Genomic DNA, 22135 nt, shown 5'->3' with positions numbered 1-22135 from the left:
GCTTATTTGATGTCTTCACTTTAATTAAACCTGAGACACTTGTCGCAGCACTGACGTTTACATGAGTGAGTCCGATAGCTTGTTGCTCTCTCTACAAACATTAGCTTCTCTGTTTCAATGCCAAAAAACGTGCATGCAGGATGAAATATACGCGGAATTCAGTATAAACCCTGAAACACTGACCTAGTCGTGTTATAACGGAGTAGTTTGATGTCTGTAGAGGTCTGTATGCTCGAACCGCAGCAGCCTGGTGTCGATAAACAAAGCTCTATTCAAATTAACTAGCTTAAAGTAAGGAGCTTAAACTGAACCGTCTGTCGCTGCTCTGAAGTCACTTTTCTATTAACAAAAAAAATAATGCGCAGCGTCCCCTATAAAAACACGCGTGTAAGGCCGACCGTAGCTCTCTCTGTAAAGTGCTGTCCAGTCACGTAGTTTGATGTCAATCTGCTGAAGAACTGGACGTTAGAGGAGCACGAACAGATGGAGAGAGGCTGGAGGAAAAACTGAGATCAAGACAATTAGTTGGACAAGATAAAGAAGTGGAGGGTAATTGGCAGATGGATAAAGAGAGGAAACCGCAGCATCTTTGGCAGCCTTCTCCCGTGTCCTCACTTCATGGACTCCTTTCATACATCTGACCCTCCAGTAACAACAGGGACAAAAGAAAACTGGTGTTGGGTTGGTGCTCAAACACAAACTGGTTCTGTTTTATATAAATTAACAGTATCCACCACCATTATCTCCACAAACAATGGAGACAAAGAACTCGGCTCAGAGCACAAATGCATAATTCAGAAGCACCTTTTGTCGGGTTGTCCATCAATCAGCTTTTCCTGTACAACATTAAATACACAAAACAAACGTGAAGTTGCTGCTTTGTTTTGACACAAACTTGTCAATGTCTAAAATGTTGATGGCATCAATGAGGAAGTTAAACATGTGGGAAAACAGTTAAGCAGGAAACGCCTCCGATACTTCCTAAAGTACGCGAGTCTATGCACCGATGTCACGTAAATTAGCCCTGAAGAACAACAACTGAGATTTTCCTTCTTACAATTATGAAACGATAAAAAATTGATCGAGATAAAGAGGTTATTTTACCACATTCGTCACGTTTTGCAATGATGCGGTCGTTTTGTGTTGCGTCGAAGTATCAGAAGTGAACAAGCCGCCATTGCTGCGGTGGCGTCTCCCTCCAGTATCTGCAGGATTGAATGGGAAGTGAACCTTTTCTACTTTCATCTGTAGAATTGCACAGGTTCTTCCTCGACATCGTTGTCAAAAGTAACGCTGCTTAAAAAGTACAGGGTAAAAGTAGAAAAGGTTCACTTCTTATAACAGCTCCCAGTCAATCGTGCGCACACTGGAGGGAGACGACACCGCAGCAATGGAGGCGTCTCTAGATGGTGAAACACACAAACGGCTCGCCTGATTCATGTAAAGCGGTGAACTTTCACCCATTTTCACTGAGTTACTGACTGAAAAGTGTTGAATACAGTACGTACCTGTCACTGTCATTAACACCAGTCAGGACTGTGGAGCAGTGGCTGCATTGAAACTGTAGCATCTGTGTTGATACTCGTATTAGCAGAGAGTACAGAATATATGTGTGTCTCATGATACTTAATGCAGCTATATGCACTCTGAGTGTGTGCGGGACAGACTGCGGTGTGAAGAGAGTGCTCTGTCCTGCAGGAAATTATATATAAATATATATATATATATATATATATATATAAGGTTTCAGTGCTTAACAGCTTTGATGACTCCTGATGGTGATTTTTTTACGCTCTTTTATTACTCCATCTGGCTCTTTCTCGTCTACCCCACCTCCATTCATCCTCCTCAGCAGTGATAACAGATTTGATGTCACTGTTGCCATGGCAGCCGTGTGATGACTCTGCTGGTGGAGTCGGCCTGGTCGTCTGGTGGTCGTCTTCAGTCATAGAGACACAATTTAACTGAGCAAAAATCCATTGTACAGGATAAATTACTGTATAGATAATTAATATGAATTACACGGCTGCACACTAGAGTTAAGGTTTAACTAATAAATGGATTATTACAAAGGTAATTTATCAGAGCAGATCACGCGGATATGAATCAAACTATAGACAAACTAGTCACACGATTAAGATTACGATTACTCTGACTTTAGTGTAATGCTTTATTTATTTATTTTTATAATTAACAGTGTAAGTTTGAGTATAAGCAAACATGAAACAAGGACACTAAAGGATCATTTAAACCAATATACGTAAAAACAGCAGACTAAGACAACAAATTAATGTAAATAATGTAATAAATGAGCCATTAATGTAAATAAAGTCATGACAAGTGAAGTTACGCTCCAGCGTCCACAGTGTGGATTCTGGCTGCAACACATTTTGCTCACAGCCGACTGAAAACTTATTTTTAACACTTGGTAAAAAACATATTCCAGAAAATAAGAGGCGAAAGTGCAGCTCTGAAAAGGACAGAGCACGTTATTTATAATACACATCACAAAAGAAGAGCGTCTTTGTGAAAAAAGGAAAGCTGCACAATAATCGTTTTATCTCGATTATTTTACTTTTCTTAGAAACTTAGAGACTAAAACCTAACGTTAAAGCACGGTGCAGATGGACAGTGTTTCCCAGGTTTACAGCATTGGGGGGGAGTTTCAGTTTCGTTTTCCTGTTTTGGAGCGGAGCCTCTTCAAACATTTGAACAAACGATCTTTGAACAAGTGAATCTCCAATCTATCTGAATCAATGTGAATCTCTGTCGTGTTCGGGGGCAAGCAGCAAAGGGCCGCAGGTGGGAGTCGAACCCGCGGCCTCGACGACCTTCTGTCTTTAAACCACCACAGTGGTTCAACAAAGTTTGTTTCAGATTGAATTGAATTGAAGTAAAACAAATATTAAATTAGTTTAACAAATAAGAGAGAAAACACCCGTAACAACATATTGAAACAATGAATTGTGTGTGAAAGGAGTTTAAAGATTAAAGTTGTTGTGTAAAAGTCTTACTGTTGAAACCAGGGTCCTGTTACACCGGCGCCCTGCTTCACCCGTTGGCTGATTGCCTGCTGTGGTTTTTGGTTCAGTGGAGCAGTGGATGTAGAGCCGTTACATAACTGCTCTTATTGAACCTGTTGCTGTTGCTGTTGAGGTTTTAAAGAGACAGTTTGGAGCAAACGACCTGAACCCTTTTTTGGAGAAATAAACGCGTAGAGGTGAACAAGAGATCACGAGCCGAATGTAGCCAAAGCTAATGATACCGCAATAAGCGTTAACCTGCAACGCCAGAAGATGAAAGGAAGTGATCTGGTGGATGGCACCGGAGCCGGGGGTCATCCGAGGTCACATGTGACTTTGTTGATGGACAGATTTGACTCTGTCATTGTTTTATGAACATTTCAACTAAAAAAAACAACAAAAAGAAAGGACAACCCTTCTGGTGATAAGAAAACCTACATGTTATAGTGTAATACAGTCTCTTTTAACCTGATTTTAATGGAAAAACTAAAGGTGAAATGATCATTTTTAATATCTATATGTATTTGTAGAAATGTGTAATTCACTGCAGCTGTGAGGTGCTGGAAAATCTTTCAAATCAACCTTGAAAAGTGCTTGAATTTGACCTTGAAAGTGAACGAACCCTGAGTGACTGGATGTTATTTTAAGGGCAGGTTTGATTGGATGAGTCACAGTTTCTGTACTTTACCGGGGCAGCCTGAACGCAGCGTCTGAAGAGGGCTGTCGAAGAAATATCTGTAATGGAAGAAATTACACACAAACAAGAGACACAATATCAGGAACAAACGCCACCATCACCACTGGACAATAAGGTCACAAAACCCCGACTCTGTCATTGTTTTATGAAAACTTCAATTAAAAAAAAACTTTAAAAAGTACTTGGAAGTATGAAAGTGGTTGTAATGCCCCTTTATCTTGTGCTTTATTGCTTTTGCAGCTGCTGGAGCTGGAGCTCACTGTAACTACCGCTACGTCATAGACTTTACCATTTGGTTATTTAACCTGTTACAATTCATCATTTTAGAAATTCACTGGAGTAAAAGTTTAAATAATGGAGAAGTTTAACGTCGTGAAACGTGAAGATTTCAGATATAAATGATTCTTTTTTTCTGCCTGTTTTAATAAAAATATCTGTTTGTCTCCGGTGCACAGACAACGTCCCCCAAGAAGAAGCGCTAGGGCACTAGTTTGTCGCACCCTAATATCTAAACGCAATGATACTCATTCAAAACAACGCTGTCGCTGATTTAACAGATGATTGTGTTGTTCCGGGTCGTTCTGATGGTTGCGTAAAACTAGCTGGTGTGTTTAGAGGTGTCGGCCTGCTTTAACTAACCCAGATGAGACAGAAATACACACTGACCCATATCTGTAACGTGGGTCTGCTCACACACACACACACACACAAACACGCACACGCACACGCACACACACACACACACACACACACACACACACACACACACACACACACACACACACACACACACACACACACACACGGTTCTGCTGAGTCTGCTTTTCCTATAAAAACATGTTAAATTGATTCAAACTTTCTTCTCTCCCTCCAGGTGACGGTGGTGTGGTGGGCAACACTCCTGCCGTGTTTCCCTCCATCCTCTCTACCTCTCTCTCCCCCCCTCTCTCTCTTTCTCTCCCTCTCCCTCTCTCTCTCCCTCTCTCTCCCTCTCTGTGATGCCGGGCTGTGGGTGACTGTATGCCCCTGACCAGACTGAAACTGGGGAAGCTAAAGGTGGTGCGGCGGCAGCTGCTGCAGAGGTACAGAACAGCACGCACACACACACACACACACACACACACACTCTTACACACTAATAAAATGGAGATTGGGAGCAGTCACTGCTTTAACTACAGCTTTTTGTTGCCAGGGCTCTTACGGTTGGTTGAAATCCTTGAAAATGCTTGAATTTAAATGTTTTTAAGGTTGGAAAAGTGCATTTTTTGACAATGCTTGAGATTTTTTCCACATTTCTTTCACAACAAATAGCTATAGAGTAGAAATATATTTTAATTTCCTATCCTCCTGGTGATACAAAACCTTTTTGGTGTTTATAACATAAATACGTCTCTTTTAACATAATTCTAACGGAAAAATTAAAGGTTAAATAATAATTTTCAATATCTTTATGTTTTTGTAGACATATGTAATTTACTGCAGCTGTGAGGTGCTGGAAAAGCTTGAAAATGGTCCTTTTCAGTGTTCTCCGTAAACTGTTGTATAATAATAACAATAATAATAAAATAATAAACTCTAACGTCTGAATGCTGATTTCACCGGAGCAGGTATGAACACCAGCCGTTTGTCTCCTGCCTGGGCGGCCTCTATGGATGCCAATGGAGACGATACCAAAGAGCCCGGGCGCAGCCAGGAGAGTGCTGCTGCAGCAAGGTACACACACACACACACACACACACACACACACACACACACACACACACAGAGAGACAGTGAGTTTGGTTGGTTTGCTGATCGTGCAGAGTATCGATTGCCCCCGTCCGTCCGGTCTGCTGACTCCGACGGTCAATTTCTGCTTTTCTCTGAAAAATCTCAGCACATATTTACTGAAAATATCCCGCTTCCATGTGCACTCGTTAAGATGATTGACTGCCTCTGTATGTGCCAGACTGTGTCGCATCAGGGAGTCCACTTATGACTGAATCTGTTAACATCTCCCCAAAACACTGGAGCCGATGGTTACAAGATAAATGTACAGTTGCTCATCAGAATAATGACTTTCTGCAGTTAGAAGTGGAGAGTGATGACTTGTGTGTGTCTGTGTGTGTGTGTGTGTGTGTGTGTCTGTGTGTGTAACAGGTGGAGTGTGGCAGTTTTGGCCTCCTGATTCTCACCTTCTTCCTGAGTTTTTTATTCCTCTATTTCTGGAGTGAAGCTCAGAACGACTACATCGACTTCGACTGGTGGGTCACACACACACACACACACACACACACACACACACACACACACACACACACACACACACACACACACATACACGCACGCACATTCAAAGATGTAATGGCTTCTTCCGTGGCCCATGCTACAACCTTCCACCAAGTTTCATGAAGATTCAATTAGTCATTTTTTACTGTAATTTTATAAGAATCAAGCTGACAACATGAACAAATTGATCCAACTAATAATTAATAAATAAATCCAGGGCTCCAGACTGCGACCAAATGGTCTCAATTTACGACCAAATGTCTCAACATATCAATATTTAAGTGGCTAAACAGCAACAGTGTGACAGATAAGACAGGAACAATATGTAAGCAGAGGAAGAAGATAGGGCCGTCAGCGGCGTAATACAAACGCGTAACACAAACACGTAACACAAACACGTTACACGCAACACAAACACGCAACACAAACACGCAACACAAACACGTAACACAAACACGTTACACGCAACACAAACACGCAACACAAACACGTAACACAAACACGTAACACAAACACGTTACACGCAACACAAACACGCAACACAAACACGCAACACAAACACGCAACACAAACACGCAACACAAACACGCAACACAAACACGTTACACGCAACACAAACACGTAACACAAACACGTAACACAAACACGTTACACAAACACGTTACACAAACACGTAACACATGAGCCCCGCAGCTTTTATTAACATCAGGCTACAAGTTATAATCTCAGTTTTTGCGACTGACGACCCCGAAGCCTCCACATGTGACGCTCTGGCAGCTCCCGAGCCGAGTGACAGCAGAATACTTTACCTCTGTGAGGCTACGCCGTGTCTTACAGAAGTACTATGCAAAGACACCTGCAGCACAACGGCTCTCTGCTAAAATCAACCCCCCTGTAAAGAAAATACAGTGTTCTCGTGAGCCGAGGGTCTCGTCACACCCCGTATTCTGAACGTGTGGTGTGTTTTTTAATATTTTACTGCCATGACAGCGACGGTGCCGACGGTTTACCTTCTGTGTCTCATCTTCAAAAGAGCACAATAAAAACGTGACACTGAGTTTGAAACAGCTAACAAGTATTTATTAATAAAACAGTCAAAACGTGTAGAAATGTTAATATCTGGTTAGGATGTTGCTTTACGGTGTGTTAAGCGTCGGTCTGGAGTCCAGGAACGTACGAAGGGAGCGACCCATCGCTCAGACTTGACCCCAGCTGTCCTTGTGCCTCTTCAGGTTTAACTTTGGGACTCTGGGCTTCTGGTTCCCCTGGTCTCTGGTCCTGCTGGTCGTCGCTGCCTCTCTCTTCACATACATCGCCCTGCTGTTGGTACGAGCTGATATGATTTATACATTCTTTCACAGAGAGGAAAAAGGATGTAGAATCAACAATACCCTCAGTTTGGACGCAGAGGACGTGCTGAGAAAAGCTTTGTCAGCACTTTAACAGTGAGACTCTTGGCCTCACTGCTTTAGATCACCAGTGGTGTCACTTTATTTGGTATTTTTTCTTATTAAAGCAGACTCTTCAAATCATGAACCGACATTTAGGAGCCCGTGAACTTGCCTGAGTGGAAATAGACGTTATTTGTGATTTTAAATAAAGTTTTTGATGATTTTGTAAACGTTGTTCAGGTGCTGGCAGTGTGTCTGCTCTCCGAGGGCCAGAGGCTGTACCTGCACTGGAGCCACAAGGTATGAAACACACACACACACACAGACACACACACACACACACACACACACACACACAGGTACACACACACACACACACACACAGGTACACACATACACACTCACACACAGGTACACACATACACACTCACACACACTCTGTGTTGTTTTAAGATGTCATGTGTCGTGTTTCCTCGTCCCCCTGTGTTTGTGTCAGACCGGCATCGTGGTGACGTTGGCGTTCTCAGTCACAGCCACCGCCATCTTGTCTGACGTCTGGAGCAAAGAATGGAAGACTCTGCTTCTCTCCCTGCAGGTTTGTCAAACCTGACGCACCGGCCAATCAAGGCAGGATTTTGTTCATAATTCGTAATTCGTTCCCTATGACCAATCCCTTCACTTTCTCTTGTTATCTTCAGGTGACGGCACCTTTCCTCCACGTGGCTGCGGTCTCGCTCATGGCGATTCTCTCCTGGCCAATTGCGTTGCACCTCTTCCGCATGAACAAGAGAGGTAAGCAAGCTGATGAGTGTTTCTCTTCGTCAGCTTTGAAGCTAACGTTTAGTGAGTGAGGTGGGACTTCAGCTCTCTGTTTGGATGTCCTGTTGTGTTATGAAACTTACGAGCACGTCTCTGTTAAAAACAAGATTTAAAGTGGTGCTTTTGCTGGATTCTTTGTAGAGAATCGAATCGATTAGTCAACAAAATGCGATTAGTGTTATGGCGCAATCAAACTGTCCAGGCGTTCTGTGCCCAAGCAGTGTGAGCACAACTGGCCAGCGCCCAGGCACGGCTCGCTTGCTGGCTGCGGCCCGGTTGAGAGAGGATGCACGTGTAACAGCGCGAGTATTGACGGCGGTCCTGAGACTATATATCTGTTCTCCGCAACGGGCGGCACGGTGGTGTAGGGGTTTAATTCTGGCTGGGGCCCTTCTGTGTGGAGTTTGCATGTTGTCCCCTCGTCTGCGTGGGTTTTCTCCGGGTTCTCCGGTTTCCCCCCACAGTCCAAAGACGTGCAGGTGTCTCTCTGTATGTCTCTATGTGTCCTGTGATAGACCCGCGTCCTGTCCAGGGTGGACCCCGCCTCACGCCCAATGTCAGCTGGGATCGGCTCCAGCCCCTGCGACCCGTTAGGGACGAGTGTTTGAGAATAATGGATGGTTGGATGTTCTCCGCAACGGACATTTAAAAAGATGCCGCCGAAGGGTTTGCGGTGGTCTGATGTGGAGCTGGAGTGTTTACGGCAGATCTGGTCAGATGAAATGTTCAAAAACAGTCAGACAAACGAAATCTCTGAGGGGCGATGACGTATAAGCAGGAAGCAATCGAGCCGCTTGTAGTGTGAGTACAAGCGGGCCTGGGCCGCGGGGGAAGACGGAGCGGGGGACAATCACCCTAAGGCACGGGGCATGGTACGAATGGACAGTGCGAGTGCGCCCTTCGTCAACTTCAGTAAGACAGTCCTAGTTTAGTCACTATGTGTCAGTCTAAAAGAGAGAGGAATGTGTTGACCCTACAGCAGTGACTGGAGGGAACAAAGGGCTGAAGGACCTTCCTGAAATGACATATTGGCCGATTGCTGGCACACGGTGAAAGGCTCTCGCTCTTAAAGCCTCAGCTGTAGTAGCGCCGAGCTGCCCCGCCCACCGTGAATAAAGCTATTCTGAAATCAAACATGCCCCTCAGCACTGTGACGCACTTGTCTGGCACGCATTTTACAGCTGGAGACCTCCCTGCCATCCTTCTTTCTCTCTCTGCACTTCCTCTTAACAGAAAATCAATGGCTCATTTTCCTACTCGCACTCTCTTCTTTGTCTCTCTGATGCTTCCTGTCTTCTTTCATTCATCACACCCTCCTTTCTTTCATCTGCTCGGCTTGTTTTGCTGTTTCTTTTCTCCGGGTCGCCTTTTCTTCTCCACCGAATTGGCTTTGACCCGTCTGTCTCTCTGTGGTCTCCATGGGTACTGTCCCTCGTTGCCATGGCTATTCAGCAGGGTAGAGGGATGCTGAATCATGTCGGGGGGGGAGGGGGGGTCTCTTCTGGCAGGAGATAAAGGAGACACAAGGATGTAATATAGCTCTCCCTGCTCTGATCTGCTGCACTGACACGAGTCTGATGGGGAAAAGCTGATGGGTTAGTTTTATTAAAGATGGGTTGGGCTGGAAACAGACCTTTTTAAAAGTCGTGTAAAAGTGAGATGTCCTTTTTTAATTATAAAGCAGGTGGACGTGCTTTGTAAATGCTGTGAAAGTATCAAAACTCACGGATAAAAGCACTGCTGTGTTCAGAAACTGCCTTTAAATGAGTCTTCAGGACTTCTGCACAGTTGTGATGTCACATCTTTACAGTGGCGTGCACAGACTTTTTGAAGGACAGGGGCGAAAAAGGATAAAAAAGGACACATAGAGCACGTCCTCGCCACTTTAGCACAGTTTCAACGAGCCCCCCCCCCCCCCCCCCCCCCCCCCCCCCCCATCGCACAACACTGCATCTATAATACATAGAAGTAGAAAGTGACACAACAGCGCTGTCACAATCATTTCCTGGCTGCAGTGACGGTGCAGATACGCAGAGAGTGCTTTGCGGAAGCACGGGTGTATAAAGAGAACTGGATGCAGCGTTTGAGGCAGAGCTCCGTTCATTCCTCTGAAAGTTAAAAAAGTTATGACCGGCGCTGCTTCAGCTCTGTGTGGCCCAACAGGCGCACAAGACTTCTGGTTTAGCGCTCCGGCTAACGCTAACAAGGATTTATTATGTAATCGGGCGGCCCTAGACTTTCAAAAAATTTTGGAAACAATTTAGTTTGTCCGTATTCTCTTTATTGCTGTTTTTTTATTTATTTATTTATTATTGTTTTAAGTATGCATTATTTTTTCTGTTTCTCTGGTTGGCCTTGAGTTGTGATGTAGGTTATAAATATTGTTTGTTTCTGCTTTTATTTGTTAGAAAGAAAAGATCACATGATCAACACGGAAGTCACTGTGTTGAATTTCCATGTTCCAGATTCAAAGTTGTGCGTGGTTTCAGGTGAAACAGTGACTTTATTTTAACCTGGTGGTTTGATGAACCAGACATTCACACATGTGCTTTATGTAATAAAACATTATGTTTGATTTATATGTGTTTATATTTATTGTGGGTGAACAGTCATGTAGAAAATGTCGGTCAGATACTTATAGACGGATACGTAACAGGAGGATTGGCTTCTAACCAGACGGCCCGGTTGCCCATATGGCTGCTGTCCAGCACCAGAGCCCAGTGTTGATCCTATCAGGAGAGATTTACTGTACCTCAGCCTGATCCTCACTCCTGTGACCTCCAATTAAGCCGTTCAACGTTCTTTATTTTGTCATGAGCACGACTGGTACAAAAAAAGCCAAACCTCTTCTATTTTTATATCTTAAAAAAGTAAATACGTTTTGTCAATCGAACATCTTTGTGTTGTTGTTGTGTTCTTCAGTGCGTCAGGTGGCCGTCCTGGGTCTCTACCTGTCCGTGCTGTTCGCTCTCTACCTGGCCCCCCTGGGAATGTACTCGCCCTGCATTAAAGAGGCAGGGACGCTGGGACCCGCCCCGACACTCATCGGACACAGAGGAGCTCCAATGGTGAGACTGAACCGGACCTGATGGACATTAGTTTGTCTTTCTTTTTTACTTTATTTTCATAGGAAGTCATTTCTGCACCATTACACACACACACACAGCAAAAACATGTATTTGGACAATTGTGCGAACGTGTTCTCCAAGCTATTCAGGATTCAAGAAGCTTTATTTATCCCGAGGGAAATGATTGTGCAACAGTTTCAATACAAAGGTGGGAAAAGATCAGAGTAACAATAAGCATAAAAACATCAATCAAATCAAAATGAAGCTAACATCAAATAAATCAAACAATAACTAGAGTGCAACAGACATTGTGGTTAAACGCAGGTTTATACAATATACAACAATACACAGCGTGCAGTTTAGCAGCAGATTGAAATAAAATAAGTACAAACTAAATAAACTAAATAAGTGATGAGGAGCGATAAGTGATAACAGTGTTAAAGTGTAGCAGCATTTCTTAGCTACATAAACTAAGTTACATTCATTCATTCAGCTTTTTTTGTTTTCTTCATTGCAGTTAAAGTCTTTTCCCCAGTCCCTCACAAGTTTCTCGCTCTCTCGCAACTTTCTTTCTGCTGCTCCATCACCGTTTTCATCTTCAGTGGTACAGGAGTAACAGGAGTGGCAGATACTGGCACACGAGCCTAGAGCGCCCTCTGTCAGCGTGAAAATAACAAATTATTCGGTATATTTTAATAAACTGTAGAAGTCGCACCTGAGTTTAAGTCGCAGGAGCAAACAAACCAGGAAAGAAAGTGCAACTTATATATAAATAATATATATAAATAAGTATTTCTCACTCTCTTTTTGTCGTGTGTGTGTGTGTGTGTGTGTGTGTGTGTGTGTGTGTGTGTGTGTGTGTGTGTGTGTGTGTGTGTGTGTGTGTGTGTGTGTGCGTGTGCGTGTGCGTGTGCGTGTGCGTGTGCGTGTGCGTGTGCGTGTGCGTTTGTGTGTGTGTGTGTAGCTTGCTCCAGAGAATACTGTGATGTCGTTTGAGAGGGCAGTGGAAGCTGGAGGAGAAGGACTGGAGACTGACGTGACCATCAGGTATTACTGCTCTCATCTCTGTGATGTGTGCGTGAGTGTGTTTGCGTGCGTGCGTGCGTGCGTGCGTGCGTGCGTGCGTGCGTGCGACTTGCACAGATCAGATGCTAGCATGCTTCCCTCCTCGCCACGGTGATTACTGCCGTGCTAATCCAGTTAGCCATTAGCCCGCGGCTGCTGGGTAATCTCACTATTCTACAGCCTGGAAACAGGGGGATTAGCATCACGGCATGACTCAGCGTTGGTGGGTTAGTTTAATCCCTTATAGCTTAATGGTGACCCCAGTGAGTCTGGCTGTGTGTGTGTGCGTGCGTGTGTGTGTGCTGAATGAAAGATGGTGGCAGCTTGGCAGTCCCTGTATAATTAAACTGTCAGGAGTTTTGTGTGGCAGTCTATTTGTGTATACTTAACTGATATTGCTCGTGTGGTTAATTGAGGCTGAGATGACGGGGTCACGGCCGCTGCTCGTGTTTGTGTTTGTGTGTGAATAAGATAAAGGGATTTTCTGAAAGCCAGACTTTGATCGCAGGTGTTTTTGAGCAGAGCTTTCAAACTTGAGAAACTGTGAGCAGCGACGTCGGGATTAGCTGATTTTGCAATAACTGCGCTGACATAACTTCACTGTTGCAGAAGCTTCGATGTCTGTGGTGGATTCTTGCGTTGTTTCCCTGTCAAAACGAATCTTGCGTGCCTCGTTACACTGGTTTGTTTTGTGGGTGAGAAAAATAAAGAGCTATAAAAACGTCCAGAGGGAAGTGATTTTCCAGCGTTCCAGGATCCAGAGAAGATCGGAAACTTCCTCAGACGTGTTCGGATGTGACTGATAACTACGAAGGAGTCTGAGTGGCGACGCAGAGACGCCAGCTTGGTTGTTGTCCGCGTGGAATAGGTAGACCTGTAGAGTGGTAGGGCTCAGCAGAAACAGGTTGTGATAATAAAAAGGACAAAAAGGGACGAAAATGTGTCATAAATGAGGAGAAATACGGGAGAATATTGAGGAAACCGGTGTTTTTGTTTACAATACTTTTACTTTGTTTTGAGTTAGGGTTGAAATTATGAATTAAAAAATGAATGAAATACTGTATGTACCTACGTTTGATATGGATTACCTGTGTTTCACCTGGGGAAGGTGTGTCGGTCCAGATCACGCATTGACTTAGTCAGTGCCCTTATAAGGGAGGTAAAGTCATGTTTCTAAACGCATTTACTGCATTTATTTTAGCCAATTAATTCATATCATTCAGTTATTTGTGTTTACATTAGACCGACATGTTGGTCGCGTAAATAGCAACGTTTTTGTTTTCCTGTGTGCGTGCTTTAAAGATAATGTGTGTGTGAAAACCTCTGCCTCATGTGGAAAAACACCAGTCAAAGGATTTTCTGTTTCATTTCCCTCGATCACGTTTGGATTCCTCACCTGTACGCTTTCCGTCTCTCTCTGCAGTTACGATGGCGTTCCCTTCGTGATGCACGACTCCACTCTGAGGAGAACCACCAACGTCGCTGAGGTTTTTCCCAATCGAACGCACCTCGACGCCTCCATGTTCACCTGGGCCGAGCTGCAGCAGCTGAACGCCGGCGACTGGTTCTTATCGGTGAGATTTACTTCAAATGAATGAATTAACCCGAGCGTGGTGCTGATTCATTTATAAATATTATTAATAATAATAATAATAATAATAATAATAATGATAAACTCTGCTACAAACTCTCCGTTACAGAGGGACCCGTTTGGGACGGTGTCGTCCCTGTCTGAGGCCGACTGCTCCCAGGCTAAGAACCAGTCTGTTCCCTCTCTGGCCCAGTTTCTGGAGGTTGCGGCCTCTAGTGGCAGACTAGTGATGTTTGACCTGCGCAGGCTGCCGTACGGACATCCCTACAGCGAGTCATACATCAACACCACTCTGCAGGTGGTGCAGGCGCACATCAACTCCTCACAGGTGACTGACGATCCGTTCAAACCTGACAGGAAACTGTGCTATTTCATATATTTGTGGGTTTGTTTGTTGTATGATAGAATACATTCTTGTGTGTTTTTTTAAATGTGTGTGTGTGTGTGTGTGCGTGTGTGTGTGTAGGTGTTGTGGCTGCCATCTGAGGACAGGGATCTGGTCCAGGCTTTGGACCCAGAGCTGCAGCAGACCTCCGGAGAAAAGGCTTCGATTCAGGAGCTGACGGACGGACACATCACCAGACTGAACCTGCACTACAGCACCATGTCACAACAACAGTTCAGGTACACACACACACACACACACACACACACACACACACACACACACACACACACACACTCAAACTTTCCAATTAACATAAAATATAAACAAAATAAACATAATTGTGGCCTGATTGAAGTCACGAGGAGACCTTTTTTGGCGTTTGGGCCCACATGTCTTGAAGATCCTTTTGTTATTGATATTTATGAATATTCATTATTATCAATATTAATTCTAGTACTATATTATTATTTATTAATTAGCACGCACGTTAGAAAAGCATGCATGCGACTTACCTTAACCTCCCACACCCCATACCGAACGTTAATGGGTTTAAAAGAATTTGAAAGAAAGCTCCCTAAATATAAACATATAGAACATTAAAGCACTTAGTTACGCAATTTTATCGAGTGAAACACCCGGTGTATACTTTACTGTGAGCTTCTGTTTGTGTGTAAGTGTGTGTAGTTATGTAACTGCAGGTACAGACGACTCAACGTCCTCTGTGACTCCGTTTCCATGCTCGTAGAACAGCCTCGAGGGGGGAGAGAGGGAGGTAAAGGGCACCGGGGTGAGAAGTAAATGGGTAAAGAGGAACATATTCAGCGGAGGAGTTTAAACGGAGGGCGGAGGTTTAGAGGAGAAGAGGGTACGAGAGGCCGACGAGTGGTTCAGCAGAGACGAGTGGGAGGCACTTGTACATAACCAGCAGCTGTGGGAGGACGACCGGGGAAGAAGAAAGCTAGAAAGATGGTGGAGTGACTCACACACAGCTCTCATTGTTTTCTCCTGTCGCTGTCGATTCATCGTCACTGTAACATCTCACAGAAACAGAGAAGTATCAGCTTTGATGGCACTGGATTCGTCACCGACTAGAGATGCCCGGCGGGATGAATCACGTTGTCACACTGTGATGAGACAGCTGTCTCTCAAGACATCGTCCGCACTTATGGGCAGCAGCTAAATATATTCTCTCTCTCTCTCTCTCTCTCTCTCTCTCTCTCTGTCTCTCTGTCTCTCTCTCTCTCTCTCTCTCTCTCTCTCTCTCTCTCTCTCCAGTAAGTACCGCTCAGTGAACATCAGCACTAACCTGTTTGTGATCAGCCAGCCGTGGCTTTACACTCTGGCCTGGTGTGCCGGAGCTCAGTCCGTAACCACCAACGCCGTCCACATCCTGTCCAACATCAACAAGCCGCTCTTCCTCATGGTGAGCACAATCCACTCTCTCAGTCTCAGATATTATGATCCCTGCTTTCCTGAACAAGGTTCACATCATGTTCACTTCATAAATTAGCCTAGCGGAGCCGAAGCTCATGATCCCGCCAAGAACCACGCTTTAATTTCAGCCTTTTTTCATTCAACATTGTTGAAAGGGAGCAGCTCATATTTGTAGCGGGAGCAACAAGTTATCATTGCAACTTTCTGAATAAGGTAGCCAACAATGAACTGCAGTTTTTCTGTTATACTCCTTCTATAGAGGGCTGAGTACGTCACTGAGGTTTACCCCAAAATGTTTGTTTATTAAGTTCTTATTTTACTGTATTTAAGAAAAATGGTTTTGTATATTTACTGGATGGGTCCTTACACGCTTTTGCACTGCTCACTGTGTCTGGGATACTTTGTTGGGGGCTAGAGTTGTACATTTGCAAATGGCTGAATGAGAAGTAGGGTATGTATTATCATTGACTGTATGGGCCTGGAGAATCATGATAATAAAAAAAGAATGAAAATAAAACTGCAGTTACTCGAATCGCCACTTGAAGCTCTAAAAAGCGATTCAATCCCCATAGAGCCCCATATTGAAACTGCCAAATTTAAAGCTGAAATAAACAAAAAAACCTCCTGATCTCTGAGTTCCCATGGGTTTCACTCTCAGATCAGTCTGGTAACGTGCGGCAGAGAAAATGTGGAGAAGTTTTCCAGCGACTGAACCAATCAGCGTTGGTTTAGAGGTGGATTGAAGTGAAAAGAGAAGAGACTGTTGAGTGTAACCAACATGGAGGCTTCCACGGATGAGATGAGCAGCTATGGAGCGAGCCGCTCACTAACTCTTTGTTCTCTGGATCCTTCTGTTGAATATGGACCGGGCTCCTGAAATTGGGCCTTTGATCCGTAAATTCAGGTTAAACACAAAGGGAAAATCTCCTTTACCCACATGTTGTTTCCTTTCTGAGCTTTGCCTCCACGCTGTTAGCACGTCACACGCTTCACTCATCTGATTGGTTGGTTTGACCCGTATGTTGGTGATAGACAGATGGTTCATCCAATCAGAAACCAGGATTTTCACCCCTTCCAAAGGATCTCCAAACCAGAGTTCAGATGGAAATGCGGAGAAAATGAGAATCAATCCATCTGGAGGAAAAACTGTCTCTGTTCATGAAAACTGTACAGGAGTGAATTTATAATCACCTGTTTATTTTACATTAAGACTTAAAGTTCTGCATTATTAACCCGTTTTTTTGCATTAGCTGATACTTTTAGCCGCTGCCAAGATGGCGACGGCCGTTGCCGCCCACGCACCGAGCTTTACAGTTGCTGAATGTGATGTGGACTGAGCCCTCACTGACCCCAGTCGTACGCGCTGTGACGTCTTCATGTGACGTGTTCATGAGACGTGTCATGGCTAAAGGATGAATCGTGGATTTAAGCATCACATTTGGATTGATCCAGTGGCTGCTCAGAAACCCGTGGGTGACGTCATAGAGACTACGTCCTTATCCTGTTAGGCAGTATTAGGAAGTAAAACTGGAGTGCTTCCCAGTCTTTCCTCGTCGTCAAGGACTAATCGTGAGTTGTGCGTGACTTTCAGAGAGCAGGCAGGCGGGAGGCTCTGTATCTGTTTCCTCTTCAGGGGGTTTCGTGGGTGTTTTGAAGATGAAGCCTGGTGCCTTCTGGTTACATAAATATCCTCTCTCACCTCCTACACGTCTGCGTTACTTCAAATCAGAGTGATTTTGTTTTTTAACGCAAGTCTGAGCCCCATACTTAATGCTCACTTAATAAAATAACGATATTCATGTTCACACTTTGTTCCTGCAAATGTAATCAAAGCGTCTCTCCGTCTCTCTCGCTCCAGACTCCAGAGGAATACAGTTTGATGTGGATTCTGACTGATGCCGTCTCGGCCCTCCTCATCATCGCAGTTTTTATATTCCATTGGTGCGTAGACACACACACACACACACACACACACACACACACACACGCACGCTGCTCTCATGATTATCCATCCTGCTAATTGTAACGCCTGGTGTCGGGGTGGTGGGGCTGTGCAGGGCTGAGTCATCCTGGCTGCTGATGAGGTTCCATAATAATATATAATCTCAGACGTCACGTGTGCTCGATCGATGTCAGGTTAGAGTAAAAGACGACACAAAAATCCTCCAGTTTGTCTCAATATGGTCTAAAAAAGTTTCCATATTGCCTGAAATGTGTTTACATTCCCTCTAAGTGAGAATTTTCCAATTGTAAAAGATTCATCACTTCTTTCAGTAAGTTTGAGGCTCTTGTCCTTTTACTTCAGTATTTTCTATTCATGCTACTTTCTTCTTTTGCTCCGCTACAAATCAGTGGAAATATTCTACTTTTTACTCCACTGCATTTATCTGATTACTTCAGTTACTAGTTACTTTACCAGGCTGACGAGCAAATATGAAACATTAGTTTAATCATCAGAAACTGGACCGACACAAATGAACGTAACTTAAATGCAGAGTATTTTTGACAGTTCAGTGGGAAAGTGGTAATGAAGTTAGCATGATTTTTTTTTTAAATGCCTTATCAACTTGTACTCTTTACACGCAGATAATCACTGGTTCCAGAGTAAACTCAGGCTTCACAGAGACAGTTAGAAACTAAAATTTCTCTGTCGGTTCTCTGGTGAACTGACGGTTTTCTGTCAACCTTTATTTCAGAGTAGAAAGAGACGTTGATGTGGTGATTTAACCACAGATTTAACCACAGAAACGTAAAAATTAAAAACAACAACAGAGCGGAGCTTAGTGAGCTGCTGCCAAGAGGATTCAGAAACCCACAAAGAAGAGCGTAGCGGGAGCGTGCGTAGCGTTGTGGCCGAGCGCCTACAGTGAGTGTGGAGCAAGTCTTCCAGCGCGCCGGGATTTGACGTGCTGAGACTGATACGGAGGAGGACAGCAGTCATGAATTACTTTTTCACAGAGGCTTCTACTCAAAGGGCCATGTAGGAAACATTTTGGACAGCCGTAGTTTTGATAAGTGTATCGCTTCTCTCTATTTTCTCTATGAAATATATTTATAAACAACCAAGACTTTCGCACGACTCGTTGCAAAAACGAGCTGTTTTGGAGCTGAACCATGATGTGAAAATAGTGCGAGAGTGGAGAGTCAGTGAGATTCATCGCTCCCTGTCGGCTCTTCACCGCAAAGAGCCACGGATTTATTTTTACTCTATTTGTTCTTATGATCATCGGTCGTGTTCTCTTCCCCCTTTAGTCATCATCACTCACCTGGACACACACACGCACACACACACACACACACACACACACACACACACACACACACACAAACACTCTGTGTACATCAAAGCTGTTGCAGTGGTACATGTGGCGGTCTCAAAGCACTTTGGTATAAACAGAAACACACCTGGTTATTCTCTGCTGTCCTGATCTGTCTTTGGTGTGTGTGCGTGTGTGTGTGTGTGTGTGTCACAGGTGGAGAGAGAGAGGCCTACCCTTCTGGTCGGGCAGCCGTCAGACTCACGAGAACGGACCGTACAGCAAGTTCAGGACGGGTATGTGTTTCTCTCTGCACTGCGTCGTTGTGGATAAATGCTGATATTGGGTCCGTTTACTCTGATTTGGGGGTCGTCACTGATGACGCCGTTAAATCCGTCCACACCAACAACGATAACTGTAACGACGATGTGAGCATCCACAGCGGTGAACGATAGCATCTGCTCAGCCATATTTGGATGGACTCTGATCGGCTGTCACTGTTTCTTTCCTTCATCAAATCGCTCTGAAAGGGATCCTGATGACCGTCGTTGACGGTTATTGTTGCGGTGTGAACTCTGCTTCCATCCACTTGAGTTAGAACGATTTTTAAAACCTTTATATTTACTGTTATAGTTCTTGGTGTGGACAGCCTTTAACCTTCTGTACCGAACACACAGAGAAGTAACTGATCTTGATCTTAGCAAAATGTCAGACATTATTTCATGATTACCGTCTCTGCATGCACTGTGTGTGTTATATATGTGTGTGTGTGTGTGTGTGTGTGTCGGTCTCTTCAGAGGTGATCTGTGTTCGCTGGAGCCCCATCCGCTCTGACCCCCCTGCTGGAGCCCTCCTCTCCCTCCCCTTGGTCTTCAACCCATATGATTCCCTGCATGTCAGCCCTGCATGTCAGCCCTTCGGGAACCCCGTATGAACCCTGAACCTGAAACCTTCAAGCTTCTGTGTTTCCTGTAGAAAACTAGAGATGAGAGAAATGTGTGTGATTTTAAAACCTCTGTGGCTTCATAAGCGAACTGCAAAGCAACTGCAAGATGCCTCATATACTCCATAGAAACTCCATATAATGTGACAAACACAAATGGCGTCACTAGAGAACTACAGCGTGTGAAGCCTTGGAATAAGTCCTTACTACAGTACACGAGTCTTTGCATCGTGCACCAAACTCAGCAGTTTGCATGTTGCTTCTATTTTAGTTCATCTTTGCCATAGATTGTTTTTAACGATGGACAACTCCCTGAAACTGAAGCCAAAACACCTGGATCTCCTCTTGGCTGCAGTATAGATCTTAAATCCCGCCTCCCTCCGCCCGTTCTCGTTCCCAGGGTGTCAAATAATGCTGTTTTGTCACAGCCCTCTGCACTTGGCACTGTGTATCGTTGTCAGACGCACCGCAGCCACAATGCAAACTCTGCTTAAATCAGTGTTTCACACAATGAGCTGACTCAGCATCAGAACATGTCTTTAAAGAGTTAAAGTCCAAATAATGTTCTCCATCAGAACCAGAACAAAGTTAAATCAGAAATCAACAAACTAAAGAAGGAATTTCACTTTGTTTAATTCTGTTTTAGTTGTTTTTTGTTCTCAAACTAAATAATAAAGGATCTCTGAGAAGTTTCAGTTTCGTTTTCCCCGTTAGGAGTGAAAACTTGAGCAAAATGAAAAGAAACTTGAGCTAAATTACAAGAAATTTAAGCAAAAAGACTAAAACTTAACGTTAAATCACGGTGCAGGTGGACAGTGTTTCCCAAAGTTTACAGCGTGGGGGGGGGAGGGGGGGCATTGAGTTTCAGTTTCGTTTTCCCCGTCAGGAGTGAAGCCTCTTCCCAAACAATTTAACAAACGATCTTTGAACACGTGAATCTCCAACACTTTCAAAAGATGAATCAAAGTACATGACACATAAACTCATCCCAAAGATGGTGTCTGTCATTTTAGGTCGTTCTGATCCCACGGATGTTTGCAAGTGTTCGCTCCTCTTGTGCATTTGGTTCTCATCAGTTATGTGACGCTATAAAAACGAGGTAAAACGTCTCAACTGACAGCTGTAATCGATGTGCGATTGGTCGGCAGGTGCGTAGATCTCTGCTGCTCAGACTGGGATGTTCTGGCTTCACCTTTGTGCAGTGGGAGGAAGTGAAAACGTGTCGTCCATCTTTATATACACTCTGTGATCTCATTCATAAACGCATGGCCGTGTTATGCCGTATGCCCTTATATATGTTTCTCATGCACGCTCACCTCTCTCCTCCGGTGTGTCCTCTGTATTACCCACAATGCTCCTTGACATTTCAAGGTATAAACTGTAAACTTTGATGTTTTGCAGAGCTGAGTGACGTGTGGTCCATCTCCAGCGTGATCGTCCGGCCTGACCTACAGAGCACGCCTGGTTCACCCAGTACCCCTCACCTCCCCACCATTTTAGAGGAATGACTGGGGGAGAGATGGAGAGAGAGAGAGAGAGAGAGAGAGAGAGAGAGAGGGAGGGAGAGAGAGAGAGAAAGGAAGAGAGGCAAGACAGAAAGGTACAGATAATAATAAGAGATGGAAAAAGAGGGAGAGATTGTTTAAAACGTGTTTGCTGTTAAATATTCACGACTAAATAAGCAACAATCAAACTGGATGAAAAGCATTCTCGGTTATTTATTAAGATTAACTGAAAAAACTACTCCACAGATTAGATGCTTCTGGCAAAATACTGTAAGCAAACAACTGCTGCATTTGATTTTTAAATGTAATGACTGTTGATTGTTTTCTAACTGCCCGTTGAGAGAAGCTCAGAGAACCGAGAAATGCAGAAATCACTTGAGAAAAAACCAAAACTGTCGATAATGTGGCAGGAAAAGTTTCACACAGTAAGAATCTGAAGGGAGGAAAGGACTTTTATATTATTCCTGTTATTTAGCTGATGACTCAGATGTCCAAGGCTCATTTATGCTCCATCCAAGTGCGAAAATAGATTCATTTCAAGTAATGTAACGCTCACTGACCTCATGCGTCCTTTACATTGTGAATGGAGGTTAGTCACATTCACTGGAGGTTCAGAGTCAAAGGTTGTGAAAAATACAAACAAACCACCTCGGAGGATTCGCTTGATCCTGCTTTTGAAATTGAAA

The 22135-nt window shown here is 44.1% G+C and overlaps 1 protein-coding gene across 1 annotated transcript; it reads left to right on the top strand.

The window, feature by feature from the left end:
* Positions 1-4724: 4724 nt before the first annotated feature.
* gdpd4a (glycerophosphodiester phosphodiesterase domain containing 4a) lies at positions 4725-21452 on the top strand (the record flags this gene model as incomplete). The annotated part of the gene is made up of 16 exons (XM_083914505.1): positions 4725-4802; positions 5328-5433; positions 5860-5963; positions 7221-7314; positions 7620-7679; positions 7876-7974; positions 8078-8171; positions 11121-11266; positions 12231-12313; positions 13755-13905; positions 14032-14250; positions 14389-14546; positions 15586-15733; positions 17603-17685; positions 19218-19297; positions 21346-21452. Exons 1-16 carry the CDS (start codon positions 4741-4743, stop codon positions 21450-21452), a joined length of 1794 nt encoding a protein of 597 aa, XP_083770631.1. The 5' UTR covers positions 4725-4740.
* Positions 21453-22135: the final 683 nt, after the last annotated feature.

The sequence above is a fragment of the Echiichthys vipera genome (genome assembly GCF_963691815.1).
Source record: "Echiichthys vipera genome assembly, chromosome: 5".
Classification (NCBI taxonomy): domain Eukaryota; kingdom Metazoa; phylum Chordata; class Actinopteri; order Perciformes; family Trachinidae; genus Echiichthys; species Echiichthys vipera.
Note: the sequence above shows the minus strand (reverse complement) of the source record. Positions and strands in the feature narration are given on the sequence as shown.